The sequence below is a fragment of the Danio rerio genome, chromosome 16 (assembly GCF_052040795.2).
Source record: "Danio rerio strain M-AB ecotype USA chromosome 16, GRCz13ab, whole genome shotgun sequence".
Lineage (NCBI taxonomy): Eukaryota > Metazoa > Chordata > Actinopteri > Cypriniformes > Danionidae > Danio > Danio rerio.
The window spans coordinates 33,675,844-33,692,546 of NC_141036.1; the positions used below are offsets into that span (position 1 = coordinate 33,675,844).

Consider the following 16,703-nt stretch of genomic DNA (forward strand, 5'->3'; position numbering starts at 1 on the left):
CTTAACACTAATTACATTTTATAACTTGCTTCAGGAAATTTAAGTTGCACATTTAAGATGGTAAAAAGTATGTAACTTTCATTAGAGAAAATGTGGTTTTATGTGTAAGGGCTTTTTTTAATAAACCGTACTGTGCAAAAGTCATTGGCCACCATTAGATTAGTCATGTTAGCATAATTATTTATATTATAATATAATATAATATAATATAATATAATATAATTAAATATAATATAATTAATATAATATAATAAAATATAATATAAAATAATTAATATAATATAATATAATATAATATAATATAATATAATATAATATAATATAATATAATATAATTAATATAATAATCTCTTGTTTTTCAACTAAAAAGTAATGATTTTTATAGAAAATTATATTGTACTTATAATCATTGCCTTCTACGTATTACTGTCAACATTGCCAATTGTATATTGTTTTGTTTTTTTGGGAGTATGCTGTTGTAAGTTGCACTGTCTGTATTTTGCACTGTCTGGAGCCAGCACCTAAGTTTTTCACTCATCATAGTACACGTGCTGCTGATGATGTGACAATAAAAGTGATTTGATTTGATTATTGATTCTGACATTATATGAGTTTCCCAGTGATGGGTTCCAGCTGAAACATATATAAAACATATGCTGGATAGGTTGTCGATTTTTTTCCGCTGTGGCAACCCCAGATTAATAAAGGGACTATGCGGAAAAGAAAATGAGTGAATAAAATTATATGATATTTATAGATATTCTTGATATTTATAAAATATAACAGTCATGAAATGGCCTCCACAGAGTCCAGACCTTAATATAGTATTATAGAGGCAGTATGGGATTGCCTGGACAGGAAAAAAGCTTAAAAAAAACACAAAAATTATAAGATAGACTCTGGGTCTGGTATATGGATGCATACTAATTACCATCTTTTACTAGCAGGAGCCATCTTACTCTGAACTTTCTCAATTTTGTGCACATATCTGTTTATATCTTAATGCAGAGACCAGTCTTATATCTAGAAGGTCATTAAAACTTTTCTAAAACGCCAAAACTGTTGGGCGACCAAAATTTTGGCACAAAAATGTATATATATAAGTATGTGTTTTGAGCGTTAATCTATAGGGATGTTTTTCTGTGTTGAATGTAGTTCTGCCAGAGGCATTATTCAGCAGTCTGATGTCAAATGCTACCATCCTACTCACTCTCAGACTCTCAGACATCTGCTTACCAGGCATTGGAGAAAATGCCGTAGATCAAGCCAGTGCGGAGATGAGAGGTCAGAACAAAAGCCTGCTTGAAGTTGTTGTACTGTACAGGAGTACCAGATTTCCCACACATCACACGTGCCTTCAGGAATGTAGTCCAGGAGTTAGGCAGCACATTCTGAAGCCCTCCCTCGTCGACCTGAAACACAGATATAAAGGTCATCCGAAAGCTTGTGTCCTTACAGCAGTGTGCTGTATATGAAGCAGGAACTGCTAAAAGCTTGTTACCATGCAGACTCGTCCTATCCGTGCCCTGTACGGCTCTTCATCTAGACTGGAGCTGCTGTTGACTTCGCTGAAGAAGAAGTAGATCTCATTTTTGAGTTTCTCCTCGTGTGGTATCACAGCGGCTCCTGCAAACTGCGGATCTAAGAAGGGTAAGACATTTGGTATTGTTATAGATTCAAACTATGCTGCATTTGAAAGTATAGTAAACCATTTGCAGTATTAGTTGATTTCAACAGTTGTGGGGCTATTAGTATAGCTGTATTTGAAAGGCACAACATGGCAACATTCACTTATCCTCAATAATTTGGGTTTCATTACTAGCAAAACTGAAAAATAATATATTTATTTAAATACATAATTAAAAAATGCAGTTTTTTACACTTTCTATTGATCAAACAGTGCTGATAAAATATATCACAACTTCCAAAAATAATTTTATCACTAATTTACTATACTGTCAGTAATCATCAGCACAGAATTTGTATATAAGATCATGTGAACACTGAAGACTAAATAATGACATTTTAAATTATAAATATAGCTTCTATGACAGGAATTAAAAAAAAAAATAAATAAATAAAAAAAAAAAAAAAAAAAAATATATATATATATATATATATATATATATATATATTAATAAACTCACTTTTTATTGCAATTTTAGAGCACAAAACATAACAATAACATAAAATAAATACAATATATGAAGAAATATAAAATATTTACAATTATTCAGAGTTGATTTAAGGCTTTAAAATGATTAACAGTTTTTTGCTTTGGTATTTCTTGTTTCTTTTAACGTACACAGGTAATGACTTATTTTTATTTTAAAGTGATTAAAATTATTTTTTTTTCACTGCCCATTTACATTTATGAATAAAAAAATGTCCCATATATAATGAGCAAATTGACAATATGCCAAATTTTGAAATCAACAGCATTCTCATTAAAAATAAAACATATCTTTATTTGAATTCCAATTCAATAATTAAACTTGTTTAACAAACAAAGAACACAACAAAAGAATTGTGTATAAATGCATTCATATAATAAATGAATAATACTCTCTTCTTTATCTTTACAGATACACATTTCAAATCTATATCTTTACAAAATTTTGCAATTACCTATTTTAAAGGATAACTACGATGAAGATTTTAAAATGGTACCTCTATAATATTTGTTATACAAAAACATCTGGAGATCTTTAATTAATAAACTAAATTGATGATAGCTTTTGATATACAGTACAGTAGTTGTAGTGAAGACAATCAATTACATTTAGATTAATTTTTGCAAGTGGATAAATTTACATTTAAAATGCATTACATAATCTTTAGAGATGAAATTAGTTCAAAAACATTTGAGGCTATCGTGTTTATGAATGAGTAAATATTGTATCTTTGTCTGAATTAATACATGAGAACATGTGTATATGTGTACTTGCTAATATAAGTATCAGAAAAAGTGAGTACTTGAGTATACAAGTATATAAGTGTATACGAGTACTTGAGTGTGTGTGTGTGTGTGTGTGTGTGTGTGTGTGTGTGTGTGTGTGTGTGTGTGTGTGTGTGTGTGTGTGTGTGTGTGTGTGTGCGTGTGTTGAAGTCAGAATTATTAGCCCCTCTGTTTATTTTTTCCCCTAATTTCTGTTTAATGGAGTGAAGATTATTTTAACACATTTCTAATTTACATGACAGTAAATAATATTTGACTAGATATTTTTCAAGACACTTCTATGCAGCTTAAAGTGACATTTAAAGGCTTAACTAGAAAAATTAGGTTAACTAGGCAGGTTAGGGTAATTAGGCAAGTTATTGTATAATGATGGTTTGTTCTGTAGACTATCAAATATATAGCTTAATAGAGCTAATAATTTTGACCCTAAAATGGTAAAAAAAATTAAAACTGCTTTTATTCTAGCCAAAATAAAACAAATAAGTCTTTCTTTAGAAGACAAAATATTTTCAGACATACTGTGAAAATTGTCCTTGCTCTGTTAAACATCATATTATACATATAAATACTTTTACATATATATATATATATATATATATATATATATATATATATATATATATATATATATATATATATATATATATATATATATATATATATATGAGATATGAGTATAAATGAGTACTCGAGTATATGAGTGTATATTTGGGTAAAAATTAGTAGATGTGGATGCGTACATTATAATTAAAGATCACTTGAGAATACAAGTATACGACTATCCACATGTATGAAGGAGTATAAATGAGTGCACAAGTAGATATGACTATAAATGAGTACAAGTGTAAATACTGTATGAATTTCTGTGCATAAATGCACATTAGTATATATGACTAATATATGAGTATCTATATGTTTGTAGGCGTATAATGAGTAAACAAGTCATTATGTATGGTGAAGTACAAGTGTATGTATGGATATCTGTGCATGAATGAATACATGATTGTATTTTCTGTATATATTGAGCATGCATGGGTATAAATGAGCAAGAGCACATACAATAATTGACTAATAACATTTCATAATGTATTATCTGCTCAGTTAAAAATCTGTTTAAAATCCTGTTTTATTGCAATTATTTATGATATACATTTTAAAAATAATTTCCAAAACAGCTTTTGTTTTTGCTCTGCTGTCATAACAGACCTGAATCCATTAGCTCCGTCCTTCAAGAAAATCTCCAAACCTTTAATGTAGTATAGATAACAACTGTCAACTCACTTTGTAACCATTTATTCTCTGTCTTCAGCTGCTTTTTGGAGCCGAATGTGCGACGGATAGAGCCAGTCTGTCCTGCAGCCGCTGACAGAGCAGAGTACAGATTCTCATCTAAATGAGGAGAGAGAAAGAGAGAGATAAGTATATCCATCAGCCAAAGCTCTGTTACTACACAGTCCTGTCAAATCAAAGAATCCGCTACACTTTGATTCAGAATTAGCAATGTTTGCAATACTTTGATACTCAGACTAAAACAGAAGGCTGCGAATGAACTGCAAACTACCTCTTTCTGACTGACAGATAAAGACATTGCAGAGACATTCAACGTCTTTCAGGATCAGTGTTGACCTTTCGGCCGTGTGGCATATAAAATAATGAACTTTGTATCTGACATTTAGAGCGCTAAAGAGAGATTTCTCTGTTTCATATACTACAGGGATTGTTGTTCTCTTTGTAAGTTGTTCTTTTGCATTTACTGTGATGCACACTGTTCTTTCTGAGCAGAGCACACAGCGTTTTCTCCCATCATCTTCACATTATCTTCTTTTCCCTTCCTCCGTTCCTCTCTTGTCCCCTACCTGCTGACAGACTGATGGAGCGCTGAGAGGGAAAAGGTGCCAAGATGTTAGATGCTGCTGTTTCCTCAGACATGTCCGTCAGTGTGCTGTCATTTACCTGGGTGAGAGAGATGATGTGATTATTCAGTGCTCCTCAGGCTTTCTCTATGAAAACAGCACTGAAGACCCTTTAGCACTCTCTGAAATCAGAAATGTGCTGAAAACTTGTTTCCTCATAATATTAATCATCCACTAACAATGCGTCCCACATTTCAGGATGGGAAACTCTCATTTTATTATAATGCTTTCTGTTCTGCCTGGTTTTAATCCAAGCACAGAGGCGAAACGAAACTGTTAAATGATTCGGTTATAAATCACACCCACAGCAGAGAGACAGAGGTTATGGAAATGTGCACAATAACGCAGAAGCAGTTAAATAAACAGCCTCAATTCTGCCAAAGCAGCTGAGCTCTGACAGAAAATTGGTCTCATTTTCCCTTCGCTTTTTCGAGTAATCGACAGAAAGCGCTTGGAAAGATGACAAACAATACTCAATAAGTGTCTTCAATACATAAGAGAAACTGACATGTCTGAGCAGATGCGGCGTTTCTGCAATTTTAGATTGTAACTTAAACAATAAACATATCTTATGGTGCGTTCACACTCCCTGTTGTGTTCATGTCTCAATCAAACCACGTCAGAGTTTAAGTCTTGATCCATTTCCAACAGAACTTTGATGCAGTTTGAATGAATTATGAACAAGACACTGACAAACGATATCAACATGAATCAGAAACAAGATGTGATGTCTAAGCTATGGAGATCACCGTGTTCAAGGTATACCATGGTTTGGAAAAGTCAAGGTTTTAAAACCGCCAATTTTTCTGCCATACCATTCCTAAGGTATGAGTAGGATCTCCAGCAGAAAAGATCTCCAAAGTTGCTGTTTTAAATTGTAAAATAATCTGTGTTTTTGAATCAAATAAAGACAGCCGAAGTCCATAATTCATTTGAATTATTCAGCCTGACATGTTTACTGTTCCAAAATAGTTTAAATGTTTCTCAAATTAAAATATATTGTGTACAAAGGGGGAAAAGGTTTTGTTTTTTACCCAGACATTTAAAAAGAAGTTATTTTAGAGCAGTAATCTCAATACTGTCATACTGTAAAACCCTGATATTTATATACAAGGTTATCATACCATCAGAACCTTATACCGGCCCATGCCTAGTGATGTCACACTCACAGGGAAAAAAAGGTAAAAAAAAAAAGGTTCCCTGGGTGGTACCTTTTCAAACAATAATAATACCTCAAGGGTACTGTGGAAATATAAATTTATATAATCTAGTTTCAAATTAACAATAATCTATGTATATAACTGTAAAGTTATATTCTTTGCTTTTTTAATTATATCATTTCATTTGAAACTTTGCTTCCTGAGCTCCGACTGAGCCAAAATGATGCAAATGTTTTGGCAGGGTCTTAACGACTGCCTTTGTCTTTAGGTGACACTTTCAGAGTAAAGAAACCCTTTTGTTGATAAACTTGTGTGGTCAGTGGCTTGGCAAGTTTATTCATTTACCTACCTACTTCATTTGCATGCTTTGTTTAGCCATCTCCACCTAGCCACTTCTAGGACATATTATATGTCCTTCTAAAAACATATAACAGACTCATTTTAGACATGATTTTAAACTTGTGGTAAAACTTGCAGACTGCAGACCTGTAAAAGACTCCTGTAGGCTCTTGCAGACTCGTTGACTTCTTGAAGATGCTGTATGACTACAGACTAACCAACACATCTCAATGAATAAATTCTGCTTGTTCAAGTTTACTGGACTGGGTTCTGTCTTCACATATTTCTTCCAACAGTATGTAATAATACATAAAAAGCACAAAGCTTTATCTTGTCGAAATTTCTAGGTACTAATATATACCTTTGAGTTACTAATATGGACCCTTAAGGTAGAAATGCGTCCCTTTTGAAAAGAAACCACCCAAGTGACAGCTCTTGTACTTTTCATAGTGCAGAGGATGCGACCATAAAAAGGACAGAATAGCCAAGCATACCAGGATTTTGCAGGCATGGGTTGCCTTACATGGGATAAAGCCCACAAAAGATCCACACAACAGTAATATCAGTAATATTATTTTTTTATCATAATGATTATTGAATTTTTTCAAAAACTATTTTAAGGTTGGCTAATATGTGGCTAGAAGGGTATCCACCACATAAAACATATGCCAGAATAATTTGCGGTTCATTCCACTGGGGCGACCCCCAATCAGGAATTAAGCCGGAGGAAAGCAAGTGAGGTTCCCTTATAATTGTTCCAAATTCAGTTCAGCTTCTGAAGTAATTGCAAAACTAATTTCTCCAATAGTGTCTGTGGTGCACACCTCAAACTCCTAGTGCCAGAGAAAACAGATCAGGCCGTAATCTGGCATGTTTATAGCCTACTGGTTATTGACAAATTGATAGCAAAGCTGAACCACAGGTTCAGTTCATATGACACCACAACCCAGTGCTTTGGCTTTTAACATCCTCTCCTTGACTACAGAATAGTGGCATGCATTAAAGATTTTTATTTCACAATATACATAATTTCTATTAGAATTTTACATTTTAAAGCTGAGTATTAAATCCCTGTATAATAGGCAGCTTTTACAGATTGCCCAGAACATTAGTAGATGTAGCTCTCATCTTCTGTCTGAGGAGTTTATCCTGCTCCCTTCGGGTCAAAGGTTTCAGATACGTTTTAGTAGGAAATAACATTACAGGAATAGCTTTGTCCCATCATCTTTTTTCGCTCTGAAAATATTTTAATATTTTAAAAGGTACTTTTGTATGTGTATTTGCGGATATGTATATGTGTGATTTAATCAACTCAACTCATATGCACAATTGTAGAGGTGGAGGTGGAGGGAAAGAACCGCCCAATGCAAAGCACATTTAAAATCTTTTAATGCATGGCACGCAGTTGATTATCCTATTTAGTCCGTGGTCATTTGAAAAGTTATTGACAATTTACAAATAGTACTGGTTTTTGCAGTGTGATATTTGACCAAATCAAATGTTAGATCTCTCAGTTTTAACCAACTAACCACAGGCAAACAGAGAGAGTGCGTGCTCGAGCAAGACAGATAATGTATGTACATAAAACTAAGGGCATATATATCTTATAAAAACATGTTACCACTTTGCAAATGTTTTTGCGAATATAAGTGAATTGGTTGATCTCCATCGACTCGCTGGTAAAGTACTAAAGTCTGTGTCCTTGAGATCACACAGAGGATTGAAGGCTTTAGCAACTTTCACTGAGTTTCTATGGTTAATATTTGAGGGTAGTGCATTTATTTCAAACTCAAATCTAAATAGAACTATCTGTGCACTAAATGATCTTATTGCAAACCTTCAGCCAATCAAAATCAAGAATTTCAACAGACTTACCAGCAGCCAACATTTAGGAGTTCCTGCTCTTGTCCCACACACCACCATTGAATCACCGACTTTTTCAATTACCGTGATGAAATTATCACACTCATGCTATTGAAAGATAAAAGAACAGTCAATCCAAGACATACAGACTATTATACATTATATAGACACACACTACCAGACAAAAGTCTTCAATCTCAGTTGTAAGAGCAACAAATAATAACTTGACTTTAGGTTGATCATGTGAAAAAGTGGCAGAAGGTAAATTTTTCAAATGAATCGTCTGTTGAACTGTATCCCAATCGTCACAAATACTGCAGAAGACCTATTGGAACTTGCATGGACCCAAGATTCTCACATATATCAGTCAAGTTTGGTGAGGGAAAAATTATGGTTTGGAGTTGGATGGCAACATCAACAACCTGAGGTATCAAGACATTTGTGCTGCCCATTACATTACAAACCACAGGAGAGGGCAAATTCTTCAGCAGGATAGCGCTCCTTTTTATACTTCAGTCTCCACATCAAAGTTCCTGAAAACAATGAAGGTCAAGGTGCACCAGAATTGGCCAGCCCAGTCACCAGAGATTAACGTTATTGAGCATGTCTGGTGTAAGATGGAGGAGACATTGAATATGAATCCAAAGAATCTTGATGAACTCTGCATGAACACTTTCTTTGCCATTCCAGATGACTTTATTAATCAGTTATTTAAGTCATTGCAGAGATGTATGGATGCAGTCCTCCAAGCTCATGAGAGTCATACACAATATTCGTTCTTTTTCCACTTACTTTATATTCTATATCATACATTATTTCTTTTAAGTGGCAAGACTTTTATCTAAGCAAAGTCAGACCTTATTATCCTAATGAAACAATTTAAAGTCAAGGCTTGATCAGTTTATATTGGTAAAACAATTGTAATCTAGAGGCCTTTGCCTTACATATAAGCCACTTCTGATAGCTAATGATCAACTAGAAGTCAAGTTATTATTTGTTGTTCCTAAAACTTGGATAGGTGACAAGACTTTTGTCAGGTAGTGTAATTACTAAAACATTTAATTGTGAGTTTGGAGAAGATCTGTCTTTTCCCACTATCTATACAACATGCTCAATACTAAAGGTTGTAAAAAGATATTATTTTTTGGTTCCATAAATAACCTTTCCAAAAATAATCACTGATTTCTTATAGTGATAAACATTTATTAATTTAAAGAACATTTATTGCAATGGAAATGTTCCATAAAGGTTAAAGGTGACCATTGGTGCCATCATGGCACCATCAGTGCTAAAAAAAACGTATTTTTTTAACATTTAATTAGATTTTGTTACAACTTCATTTCTCCTGAATGATCAGTATAACCACCCCAACCACCATCTTTATGATTTCTAAACAAGCCAGACTATCATTTGACAGCCTGTCTGTGCCATTACCCTTAAAAAATAGCCTCATTCAGTCAACTCTTGAGTGATGACCTGCTCATCATGGATGACTATTTCTGTAAATGTTGAACCAGGGCAGTGAATCCAGCCAGGCTTTAGCTCACGAGGGAAACACTTTCACAAATGGTCTGATTACAGTCAGTCTCAGAATTCTACATTTATTATAATCCCGCTAAACCTGACGAGTGCAATTCACACTGAGGGGTTTAGGAGAACAGATGAATTGAATCACAGACTAAATGAGTCAAGATAATCCTTTTCTTTGCCTGAAATCACAAGCTACCCGAGGTCTAAACTGGCTGAATACTGCAGGATTGTCTCTCTTACCTTCCATTGGGATGATTTAGAGTGGCACAACTCTTTTGCATTCTCATCCATCACCACAGGGATCTGTGAGTACATCAACAACAGTACTAATCACACAGCCTTGCATTCATAATAATGTACTGTAGGGATGATTTGTTCTCATCATGTTAGAGCTATATTCTGTTATAGAAAACAGAACATAGTATAATTGCTGTAGTTAAATGGTAAGAAACCATAACCATCTGTCCTTGGCAAGAAATGCTTTCTTTACCCAACCGCAAAGTAATCGTATTACAGAGCCTCCGTTATAAGACATTGTTCTGCTCCATAAATAATAGCACAGTTTTTTTGTTACTTGCTGAGTACCAGCTATCTAGGTCAGGATTTAGAGCAGTGATAGATCTACTTTGGCTCTGGGTTACAGTGTCGGCCCCCCTACCTGAATGTCATGCACTTCTTTATCACGAAAACTGAGCTTATAGATGACCCCTTGGCCCCCCACATACAGGACATCAGTCTCCTGTTGGTGGTAAACTGTAGTGAAGTTCTCTGGTTTTATGAAGCGAAATCGAGGTGATTCTAAAGACAAACAGACAGAAATGAAGTGCGTACACAAGTCTGGTATATATGTTCATATATTGTTACAGAGAAAACAATGAAAATACAACTATAGTCATTAAATTTGAATAAGACAGCAAAACAAATGGAGCCTAATGAACCTACAGTATTTAAATGCGTTGAATGTTTCCAATATATTTTGCTGTGGATTTTTCTAAACCATGAGTTTCCTTCTTCTGTTAAACACAAGGAAATATATTTTATTTAGAATGTTGACTTTAATATTTGTATTTCCAATGTATGCTGATGGTTACAGGTTTACAATATTTTTTTCAAAATATCTTACTTTGTGTTGAACAGAAAACCAAAACAAAGCAAAAAACAATTGGTTAGGAAAAAGTTAAACTGTATAAAGTCTAATGTGTATGTCCTGGTCTTCCAGGGTAGGGGTTGAGCGCTGGGTTAACGACCCACCTTAAATGTCACAAAACACCAACATGATGCTGCTAAATATCAACTTTGATATAAACAGCCCTGGGAGTAAGTATCCTTTAAGGCAATAGTCTCAAACTCAATTCCTGGAGGGCCGCTGCTCTGCATAGTTTAGCTCCAAGTGACTTTAACTTAGACCGGCTTAATAGTCTTTAGTAGTCTTGAACACCTTGATTAGTTAGATCAGCTGTGTTTGACTAGGGTTGGAGCAAAACTGCAGGGCTGCGAGTTTGAAACCTATGGTTTAAGGGCTATATTTTGATTTCTACTCGAAAAAACTTGATATTGGAGACCCTATGGTGTTTTGGTTCAACTAATCAGTTGGTTATGCATTAAATTAATAATTGTTTCAGTGATGCACTGTAAAAACAGTGTTATTTTATTGGTAAAATACTTGAAAGGGCATCTAGTTCACCACTTTTACAAGAAGATAAGCCTTTGGATTCTCCAGAATGTATCTGTAAAGATTCAGCTCAAGATACCCACCAGATGGTTTAATATAGCCTTCAGAATGGATTGTGGCTTTAAATCCAAATGAGCTGCATGTCCCCGCCCACCACTCCCATGTGCATGTCTGCTTATTATCATGTGGTACATCAGATAAACAGCCGTCAGTGATAGAGACAGACACAGATGAAGCTGAAATACAGCTCATTAGTCAAAAATGCCCAGTAAGTTTATTCCATGTATTTGTGATGTAGTTTATTTTAGCCTTTCTGAAACAATGAGTCACAGTCAAATGCTGTTTGCAGTATACACAAACACACATATATATATATATATATATATATATATATATATATATATATATATATATATATATATATACATATATATATATATACATATACATACATACATAAATACATACATATATATTATTGCGCATTAACTGACACCATGTGGCCATGGTGATTATATCGTTAAGAATTACATAGCCATAATATTTTAATGCCAATTCATTTGGAAAAAAATGTTCATCAATGCACTGGAATTTAGGTCTAATTTTAATAATAATAATAATAAATCTAATAATAAACTTGCTGGGTTTATATCACTCTAATATGACTATGGACACACTATACATACAGTAAGTTCGGTCGAAACAGCTTACAAAAGTTGATTTTCATCATAGGTGCCCTTTAAATTGATATTGAATAAAAATAATTGGTTAGTTTCTTTATTAAGTGCAAAAAAAACTGTAATGGAAATAACTCAAAATTTCAGTTTTAGCAGCAGTGTGCACTGTTGAATTTGCTGGTTTAACATATGTTCACAGATAAATATTCTGGCAACAACGGTTGGCTTTACATTTTATAAAAAGCAAGATATATTTTTTACAGCATGTCTAAATTGTTATCACTATTCTCCCTATATATCATTTACTATTAATGAATTCCACTGTACAATCTTGTTTTTGGGGTTAAACAGTTGATGAATTTTGTGGGCGTGCTTCGTTTGACCTAAATTAAGGGAAATGTCAAATGTGGTTGTCAATGGTAACCGCTATGTAGATATAAATTATTGATAGCCTGCTAAATTGCATAGCCCACCGCGGGGCTGCGCAATTATTTCCTAAAACTAATACATTGCAACAGGTGTTTGTTTCGCTCTGCGCTGGCAGAGATCTTAATCAATAACTGGCGTTTGAACAGGGGGGTTGACGAGGTCGAAGCTTGCAGACCAGTCTGATCTGGTTTGTATTTGCATATCGTTTTCCATAAAGCAGTAGTTTAGCTAAGAGTATTTGTTCGCTGATCGCATCCTTCATTATTTTAATGAAGACGTGCGCTGAATTGAGAATTGAGGGAAGCGTTGTCCATGGTGCTGAAGTGGGCGGTCAAGTAAATTGCTCCTATACCTTATTTTCTCATGTTTTAAGAGGTTGTAATGTCACGTTACACTTAGAAGATGAGCAAGAGACGTGTTGATGTCTTTAAATAAACACCTGAATAGTGAATCGCAGGGCTTTATAGATACACAAGTCTATGAAGAACGTGCCTGGAATAAACAATAATGGTAGGTTTCGTGGAAATTTCCATGGGCTATTCGAGAGTGTTTCTCGCTGGTTCGCATGTTGTGCCCTGTGTCTTGGAAATGCATCAGTTGCTGCAGTGCCATCATTCCCGTTCGCTCGCGCACCTGCATTGCAGCTCTGAAGATTGCGCCTTACGCTTTTCTTAAAACTACCAGCCGCGGATGTAGCCCAAAATAACTGCGTACAGCAATGACATTCATTGCGAATACATGTTTAGGGAGCAAGTGGATGGTCGGTTGATGAAATTACTTATTCAGTAGCCTCCAGGAAGAATCAAGAGCTTGTTTACTCAAACATCTCAAGCAGACTACTCGATCTTGACCAGCCTAACAAATCTTAAAGAGACGTTTCTATGGCTACACCATCAAAAAGCCCTCCAGTAGTGTTGTATAAAGCGTCGGGTTTAGGCTATAAACACCGCTTTATTGACAGCATGATTAAATGTATTTGTGTTTACATTTTCCCCAAATAACGCGATGCTACAGCTTTTTTTATCAGTGTAGTGCAATAAATAAACTTACGCACTCTTAACCACGATTAATATCACATATATACGTCATGATGTAAAGTCATGACGTGAACATGAGCCTCAATCGGTTTTTGTTTTCAAAACAGCTATGTAATGCAATCAGTGCCCTGTCTTGGCCTGCTTCCAGTCACCAACATTGCCATTTGATTTCTTTTATCCTAACGGAAGTAGATACGCAGCAGTTTTTTCCCCCAAGGGAAAAATAAGATGCAATTTGTGCTAGAGTAAGGATAAACATGGCTTTAGAAAAATCCAGAACTTTCCACAGAAAAAAATACGTATGCGTTATGCAGACTGAAACTGTAACGTTAAAGACAAATAAAGTCTTACCATTCACGATGAATTTCAGCCGAGGTGATTTTTCGGCCAAAACCACTGAGAAAAGAGTTGCTAGTACGAGCAGATTCATGTTGCTCAGCGGTGCTCTAATTAGAGTGACGACAAGCTAATGAAAGAGTGCTCTCGCTGAAGGACTGGGGTTGTTTTTTGCAGAAGTGCGCGTGCGATAAGCGGACGCCGCCTCGCCTGTCTGTCCCTCAGAGCTCCGCGAGAAGCTGAGCGGTAATTGCCTTCACGTCACACCTCCTGAAAGAGAGAAGGAGCGAGCAGACATGCGCTCACCCCACTGACAACTACTAACAGAGCAAAACACTCACTTTATTTACTAGTTTCAGAGCTTCTCGATTACATTTGCTTGTTTGTCACTTTATATGTATTATCACACTTAATATCAGTTTATATTTGTTAGAGATCTATATCTATCTATCTATCTATCTATCTATCTATCTATCTATCTATCTATCTATCTATCTATCTATCTATCTATCTATCTATCTATCTATCTATCTATCTATCTATCTATCTATCTATCCATCCATCCATCCATCCATCCATCCATCCATCCATCCGTCTGTCTGTCTTACCATTAAAAATACGGCAGGAACATAAAATAAATCTTACTATAAATTACCATATTTCATAAATGTTTTGTCCTATACATCAAAAACACAAAACAAAATAAACCATAAAGCTAAACACAAACAACTTTTCCCACAAGCAGCATACTTATATATAGAAGGTGCTCAGTGTCATTTACATAACTACAAAACACAATCTTGGTAACACGCATGGCACTAAATTAATGCAATAAACATTATATGCCATAAACGTTACATGTAACACAACTCTCATGTACATACCTATAAAAAACATAGTAATATCAACAACAAAAAAGCATAAACATTGAATTGTCATATAGGGAATTAAAGGGCAATTATGATGAAAATCATATTTTGGAAGCTGTTTGGACAGAACTGTGTGTCGGTATAGTGTGTCCAGTCATATTGGGGTTGATATAAAGACAATCAGCCTCTTTTAAAAAAAATTCCTGATGGTAAAATAGGATCCAAATCCCTCCCATTTTGAGGCAGACCGCAACGTGATGTAGGAAGCATCGAATTGATTGACAGCCGCGTATTAACATGTTTCCATAGTAAAGTGTATAATCATATCAACAGAATGTGCACAAAGCAACTGGGATTAACAGACCTGTTTAGCTCGCTGTGATCATCAGTCATCATCAAATGTTATCAAGAACGAGTTTTATAAGTTTAAACTTTTTTTAAAACAGTGCATGTTTGTAATGAATTACAGCGATCTTTACTTTATCACCACAGCCACATCTTAGTACAATTCTAAAAGAAGACGCTTCAATCCCAGTTTGTGGACATGAAATCACGTTTAATTTGTACATTAACATAACAGATATCCATACTGCACTGGAGATTAACATGTATTCTGTCACATTTGAGTGCAAAAACAGTGCAAAGTTAAACACATTTGCTGTGTGTGTGTTTGTGTGTGTGTATGTGTGTTTGTGTGTCCATTGTAACTTTGTAATGACATTGTGTGTGACTCATTGGAAGGCTTGAATTAACTGCAGTAAGAATCTTTGGAAAAGTTCTTACTGCAGTATTTCTCACAAACCTTACGTGAGTTCTGCTTCCTTCATGTTTCTCACTGTGCTGTTTATCTGACGTAGCCGAGGCGAAGATTGAGGCCACATTTACACTAATACATTTTAGTTTTAAAACGCATAAGTTTTGCTTCGGTTATGCCGGCCGTCCACACTACGCAAGAGTTTTCGAGCACCGGAAACAAATGATTTTAAAATGCTGAAGGGAATGCTGAAAAGGCCGTTTTCATCTTAAAATGCTGCAGCTCAGTGTTAGTATGGATGGGGGAAAACTGAGAAATTTGAAAACGGAGGAGTAGCTGGAGACATTTGCCAGTCTGATTTGGGCTTTTTCCTCAATATTAAGTAGCCTACACACAGTTCAGTCTTGCATTTTTTCCTTGTAAGTTCAGACTTCACAGGTTTGATATGGAAAACAAACTCCCGAGGACACGTTGAGTAAATCTTCAAAGGGAACAATGTACTTTATAACGTCATTCACATCATCCTGGCTACATTGTTTCACTATCATAACAATAAAATGAAAACATGATTTAAGGAACTGTCTATTTTCATTTTGATATTAGCAACTTAACAGACATAAAAAATGTTGAGGCGTCATGTAGCTCCATATTTATATGACTGTCATCTTTACTGTATGCATATTTTTAATAAAACGGAGCCTTTAACATTATTGCCTCCTTTCATTTTCATTGAAAGTACGAAACATACCCTCTCTTTTGCTGAATATTAGTTTTAATAATCAATAATTGCCATTATAAAAGTATAGCATACAATAAGTTCATACATTATATGAAGTAAATGCAAGCAATTAGTCAAATGCACAGAATCAGTGTACGTGGTTACATTAATTAACATATTAACTATCTTTGGGCTCAGCCAGAACACGTTACCTGAGAATAAGTAATAGATTCAAAAGACCGAAGTCAATGAATATGTCGTTAGATATAGACTAGATGAATTAAATATCACGTTTAACAAATATAGTGAGATTAGATCCAGTGGTTGAGCGGTAGATCCTTAATGGACAGTCCGACGTGCTTAGCTCTTATCTGGGTAGATATGCTGCAATGCATGCCAGAGTGTGTGTGAGTGGTCAGGTGATATCAGTGATGTAGTGTGGATGGA

At 34.8% G+C, this 16,703-nt stretch overlaps 2 protein-coding genes and 1 long non-coding RNA gene across 7 annotated transcripts in view; 1 reads left to right on the forward strand and 2 right to left on the reverse strand.

Annotated features, from left to right (window-relative positions):
* tlr18 (toll-like receptor 18) overlaps window positions 1–16,703 on the reverse strand; it is a 50,000-nt gene that overhangs the window by 30,191 nt on the left and 3,106 nt on the right. The window lies entirely within an intron of this gene.
* The window catches only part of si:ch211-113g11.6, a 40,359-nt gene that overhangs the window by 16,011 nt on the left and 7,645 nt on the right, over window positions 1–16,703 (reverse strand). For 2 of the 3 annotated variants that reach the window (XR_015510548.1, XM_087285950.1), the window contains exons 1-8: window positions 13,931–14,160; window positions 10,423–10,562; window positions 10,005–10,067; window positions 8,247–8,342; window positions 4,816–4,912; window positions 4,241–4,348; window positions 1,502–1,641; window positions 1,237–1,412 (exon numbers count right to left, since the gene is read on the reverse strand). Coding sequence is in view for 2 of the 3 variants with exons in the window: in XM_087285950.1 (XP_087142076.1) it covers window positions 1,237–1,412; window positions 1,502–1,641; window positions 4,241–4,348; window positions 4,816–4,912; window positions 8,247–8,342; window positions 10,005–10,067; window positions 10,423–10,562; window positions 13,931–14,009 (899 nt within the window). In the remaining variant the exon portion in view is untranslated. 3 annotated transcript variants of the gene reach the window in all.
* LOC141378215 (uncharacterized) overlaps window positions 1,455–16,703 on the forward strand; it is a 36,564-nt gene continuing 21,315 nt past the window's right edge. The window contains exons 1-3 of one of the 3 annotated variants that reach the window (XR_015511537.1): window positions 1,455–1,650; window positions 4,269–4,690; window positions 4,826–4,916. This is a non-coding gene — a long non-coding RNA (uncharacterized LOC141378215). The remainder of the gene's footprint in view (window positions 1,651–4,268; window positions 4,691–4,825; window positions 4,917–16,703) is intronic. The other 2 variants (XR_015511542.1, XR_015511539.1) reach the window with 2 other exon arrangements.